The sequence below is a fragment of the Crotalus tigris genome, unplaced genomic scaffold, assembly GCF_016545835.1.
Source record: "Crotalus tigris isolate CLP2741 ecotype Arizona unplaced genomic scaffold, ASM1654583v1 scf7180000018540.1288718, whole genome shotgun sequence".
NCBI classification, from domain to species: domain Eukaryota; kingdom Metazoa; phylum Chordata; class Lepidosauria; order Squamata; family Viperidae; genus Crotalus; species Crotalus tigris.
Genome location: NW_024097064.1, coordinates 656364 through 662363, shown reverse-complemented (window position 1 = coordinate 662363; position 6000 = coordinate 656364). Strand labels below are relative to the sequence as shown.

At 37.6% G+C, this 6000-nt stretch overlaps 1 protein-coding gene across 4 annotated transcripts in view; it reads right to left on the bottom strand.

Annotated features, from left to right (window-relative positions):
* Nucleotides 1–255: 255 nt before the first annotated feature.
* The window catches only part of ADCY1 (adenylate cyclase 1), a 451138-nt gene continuing 445393 nt past the window's right edge, over nucleotides 256–6000 (bottom strand). For all 4 annotated transcript variants that reach the window (XM_039353930.1, XM_039353932.1, XM_039353931.1 and 1 more), the window contains one exon: nucleotides 256–3706. In XM_039353930.1, the coding sequence (XP_039209864.1) occupies nucleotides 3368–3706 (339 nt within the window). In that variant the 3' untranslated portion in view covers nucleotides 256–3367. The remainder of the gene's footprint in view (nucleotides 3707–6000) is intronic.

Sequence of the window (6000 nt, the reverse complement as noted above, 5' to 3'; positions counted from 1 at the left end):
TGGTGCTGGTGAGATTGCCGCATATCCCCCAAGCATTTTTTTCCCCCACTAATCTGCTTTTCAGCTGCATCACATTTCTTTGTCCGTTTCTCAGCCGCTGCCGTGTGCAGGAATCAAAAGTAGTTTGTGGGACTAAGAAAAAAAAAGTTCAATCAGACCTTCCAACTTTGTGAGATCTTTTTTTTTTCCATGAGAAGTTGGAAGGTCTGCCAAACTTTTTTTTTTAGTCCCACAAACTACTTTTGTTTTCCTGCACATGGCAGCAGCTGAGAAACAGACAGAGAAACATGATGCAGCTGAAAAGCAGGTTAGTGAAAAAACCACTTGGAGAAGGTGAGGGCATCTGGGTGTGTGTGTGGCAATCTCTCCGGCTCCATGGCAGCAGGAGCCAGGGGCAGGGGCAGCCCCATGCTCTTCAGCCCTGGCAGGTGCTGCAGCTTTCATGCCAGCTGTGCAATGCAGGCGTGGGACTGCCCCTGACCACTTTCAGCATTTATCCTGCATGGCTTTGGCAGGTGTCTGGCAGGTGGAGGGAAGCAGTTCAACCCACTCACCACCTGCCTCGCCTCAACTTATCATGGCAGCACCAGCAGATGGTGGGATGGAGAGTGCTCCCACTCCTGTCAGCCCCTGTGCGCCTCCTGTATGTGAAAATAATAAGCCCTACCCCAAAAATAAGACCAAATGCCTTTTTTGGAGGCCCAAAAAATATAAGACTGGACCTTATTTTTAGGGAAACATGGTATGAATTCCATCCCTTTACTTGACTTGGGGATAGTGCTTTGTGGAATAAAGAATGGTGACACTGTCAGTGTCAAATAGATAATTAAATCTTCTGTGTGGTGCCAAAGTCATATGGATTTTTTTTGCCCTCTTTCTGAATTCCAAAGACTATGTTTTTACATTGAAAATCTTTCCCCAAATTTGGCATAGCGATATCTTAAATCAGAGACAAACTGTGGCTCAAGAGAAACAAGACAAACTATTGAGATCACATTCTGATCTCTTGCTAGTGAGAGACATCTCCAAACAACTAGCATGCCTTAAAATTTGCTAGAGAAAAATAAGAGTTTTTTCTCTCATCGATCAAAGCCCTAAGTCTCCAGGAAAGTCTCTTTGTACCAGCAAATAAAATGAACGTGATCCTGGAAGCTCAGAGATAAGTCAGATGAAGCACAGAGACAATAAATCCACTATAAAACTGAAAATATTTAGATAAATGAATGGGAAATTGAGAGAAAGCACAATGCAATGCTCTCTCTTGTTGGAAGAACAATATTAAGAATGTAATAAAAGTGATTGCACTATAGCAAAACTAATATTTTTATAATAGTCTTGAACAACATAAAGAGAAATCCAGAGGTTTCTTTTTTTAAAAAGACCAGTGATAACCTCATCTTTCCAATAACCTACCTTTCATAATCAGAGTTTCTAGATTTTTTTATACATTCTTCTTTTGAGTTATATCATACTTTAAAAGTAAGTATTTCCTCTTCATCAGGAACAAGGAAAAATATTCACTATAGTATTTTGGAAATACTTATATGAATAAAATTGATCAGGATTAAAATGAATAGAAGAAATGACTTATAATATTATAAACAAACATCTGGATATTCTTTATGTGTAATGATCAAAGAGACCTGAGTACCTATAAATGGTATTTACATTTGAACTTAACTCTGCTAAAATGATGGCAAAGTATATACTTGGCAGCCTCAGCTTTTCTAGTACAAAGTAAAGCTGAAATCTGCAAGAAATTTCCCTTTCAGTTTTTCTCCTGTAAGTATCTCACCAGCCATTTTACAGATGAGAACAGTGTCTTCTTCTGCTATTTAATTTACTACATCAATTTCAAGCAAAAGTAACAAAGAAGACAAGTACTTTAGATATTTTATAGGAAGTAAATTGAAATTTGTGTGAGCTTCAAAGAAAGTTTGTGCTTTATAGTAATTCCTGTTATATTAACAAAATTTGCAATGGAGACATTTCTTGGAAGCTGCACTCAAGGCATTGAAACAGAATTCAAAAGCCAGGAAATGGAAGAAAATATTCTTATACAACAAAAAATTTGGCTGCCTGACATTTCCAAAACTTTTATGTTAGTATTAAAAGTATTTTCATTTTAGATGCTAAAACCATCACTATTTAAATACATTAATTGATTCAAAATAAGAAATTTAAACTTTGTATTAAAAAAATCAACATGTATTTGTTAATGAGAATCTTCATATGAAAGAGATGAGAACAAATCAAAAACAGTAGTCAACTGTAAAGGATTTGCATCAAATCCTTTAATATGGACTGGATCTGAAAGATCTATTTCATGACAGGATCAAACTTTTGTTCACAAATCTATATACTGTTTAGGGAACAGAACTATATATGTGTCTAATAACAAATGTACTATAATTCAATTGCTTTTAATAAATGTCTTAAAGTAACCATTTGGCCAATTGAAAAGGCATAATTTTTTACAGCTTAATATTCTTTTGGCATGCACAGAATTGCCACTTTAGTAGCAGTCTGTCCTGGAATAGTTAACTCAATTTTACTCCTACTATCTTCTCCAATATGGAAACTGCTGTTTCTATGGGATTCTATGCAACAATATGAGACAAACTCTGTCCCATCCAAATTTGTGTGAATAGGAAGCCATTCATGATTATCATAAATTCAATGAATACCCAATATCTCCAATAAATCTACTTACAGTCTGATCTCTGATTCATTACTATGCAGTTAGGAAACACTCAAAGATGCAAAACACAGCGAAATGTAAAAGTTACATTTGTTTTCTTTAAGAGTTATTGTGTCCTACATTACAGCAAGTGCTGAAAATTTATTTCTTTTTCCTATTAATACTATGGTAAAGTATTCCACCATGCTTTCTTACATCTTCATATAAATCAATTTATCATCACTCTGACTTAAACAGGAACTATAAATGATAGATCAAGCACCCTGGATATGATCATATAAATGCTCTCTCTGCTATAGGATATTGCCAACATTCTCCATGATAGTTTACAGCAGGAAAATCAATAGTGAAGCAACAATCCCAATCTCTCTTGTTGTTTGTGCAAATATCCAGTCTTATTGATGTGCCTTCTCTGTTATCTCATTTATCCATTAAAATTATTCATAAAATATTCCATAGTTTCAGAGAATAAATATTAGATTTCTCAAACAGAATTGCTAGCCCTTATTTGATCCTTCCCATAAGTTCTTATTAATGGTTCCCAAGTTCTCTTTGGTTGGGTTGTTAGACTTCTTGGTTGATATCAAATTCTGCAGCCTTTAACCTTTAAGATGATTTCTGCTGTACACATCATCTCAAATGACAGGACAAAGATTTTCATTGCTTTCATGCCTCTTTTATAGCTGGCACAGAAGGAAGATAATGGAGAGTCAGATTAGTATGTGCTATTGGTGGTTGAAGTGTTCCAGACCCAGTGTTTGTTGAAAGGCTGGGGGATGAGCACATAGATGGACAACTTGTGCCCAATTTGGTCTGAATATTTGCTCTCCCATAGGAATAAATTTTCCTTTCTAAGTTTAAAGATCGTGTTTGTGAATTATTTCCATCTGTCTTTCCTTCTAGAAAATAAGTCAGCATTTCACCTTTGCCTTTCACACTGACTTTCCCCCGACAAACACACTCATAATTGCACCTTTTCAATATACGTTGTACTTCTTCTGTAACCTGTGAATTAAACAAACCTCAGTCACCAATGATTAATAGTTAACAAATCTTTCTTTAATATGGTAGCCAGTTTCCTAAACTTCATTTTTTTTAAGGGGAAAGAGCATTTGTTATGGCTGTTTCAAACTCCATTCTAAGGGAAATCTCATTCTGCTTCCATAGTTATCTTTTAAACACCAAATAAAATTTGTCTCAATCCATTGTCGTATTAGAGTTTTGGATTGTTCAACTTTTTTCCTTTGAACTTTTAATATCACAGGGAATTGTTCAACATTCTGGTTGAATAGGAGCTAGAACCACTCCCCACTCACTCATCTTCTTTTTACTAGTCATATTGATGTATTTTGTTTTCTTTTTTTTATTTTATAGTTCTATTATGCTACTTTCACTTAGTTTAAACTTCCTTTTTATTTCTTTGTTTTTTGTTGTTGTAAGCTTCCTAGAGTAACTCCATGACAAGTTAGGTGACAAATAATTTTAATAATAATCTCAAGGAAGTAAGAGTAGCAAAACAATATTTCTCTCTTCTTATTACATCTGCAGAGTGCTACTTCTCTCTTACCCAGTTTTCAGATCCCCTTGGGTAATGGGACACCAGAGATTAACCTTCAGGGCCACACAGAGGAATTTGCTGTTCATCTAGTGGATAAAATCACTTGGATTCCTTCTCAGTTGGGGAATGGACTTATCCAATTAACTGGGAACAGTTTGATCCTATTATAGGAAGTGGACAGGGTGCTTGGGACAGTAAGGATGGTCCTCAAGTCTATCTGGGAAATGTCGTGTAGAGTAAGTGGATGCTAGTGATGGCTAATTCACCCTTGGTAGGGGTGTTCCCAGTGCCATTTAGAGAAGCTTTGGTTTGCCTTCTCTAGAAGCTGTTCACTTAAACAATTTTTGTCCTTTTTAGGGAAGAGAGTTGAGAAGATGGTGGCATGGCAGTTCCAGAGAATCCTGGAGAAAATGGTTTATCTGGATCCCTTCCAGTCAGGTTTCAATCCCAGATATGGGACAGAAATAGCATTGGTCATGCTTTTGGATGATCTCTGGCAGGAACAGGATTGGGGTAGTCCATCCATCCTGATTCATGTTGATCTCTTGGTATGTTTGATACCATAGATACCCCTTTTGGTTACCTCCAATTATTGAGAGTGGAGGTCCAGTTTTGTGCTGGTTCACCTCCTTCCTCTGAGGTCAATCCCAATTGGTGTTGATTGGGAGCAAAAGGGCCAGCCCACAGTGTCTGCTTTGTGGGGTCTCATAGGGCTTGGTGCTCTCTCTGCTCCTTTTTAGTATCTATACTGCCACAGACAATCCTGGTATATAATCTGGAGGTCCTCTTGGACTCACAACTCTTGATCAAGGAGCAAGTGGCTAGGAGGGCCTTTGCTCAACTTCATATTGTGCACCAGCTAAGCCCTTTCCTGGATTGGGAAGCCCTCTCACTCATTCATGCCCTGGTCATCACCCATATGGACTACTGCAATGGAGCTCTACATGGCTATAGGTAGGATACACATAGTCCTCAACTTACAGCTATTTGTTTAATGAACATTCTAAGTTACAATGGCACTTAAAAAAGTGACTGATGACTAGTCCTCACATTTAAGACCATCAGAATATCTCCACAGTTATATAAACAAAATTCTGCACTTGCAACTGGCATGTATTTACAACAGCTGCAGCATCCCTGGATCACATAGTCACCATTTGCAACATTCCCAGCCAGCTTCTGACAAGTCAAGCCAACAGAGAAATTGGATTCCCATAAGAACCACATGATTCACATAAAAACGGCAGTGATTCACTTAATAAATACGGTAAAAATGGTCATAAAATGGGCATTTCATTTAACAACTGCCTTGGTTAGCAACAAATTTTTTGGTCCCAACTGTAGTCATAACTACCAAATACTACTATATCTGGAAGCTAAATCTTGTGCTGAATACCACATAGGCAGTCTGGAGTGACTTAGGGCTGTGCATATAAAACCTCAGCTGTGTGAGTTGCTCTGAATGCTGGTCTCTTTTCTCAGTCCAATGCCAGGTGTTGGTTTGACTTCTAAAACCCTTTATGGCATGAGTTCAGATTATCAAAGGGACCATTTCAGCCCAAATATATTGACCCATCCCTCCTGGCCAGGCAGAATGGGACTGTTATGGACCCCAATTGACAAGGTCTAGAAAGAATTCCAATTGACAAGGTCTAGAAAGAAAACCTTATCTGCCATTGCCCTCACCCTATGGAACATCTTGAAGTGAGGTAGCCCCTCTCTTATGGTCTTCTGGAACAGC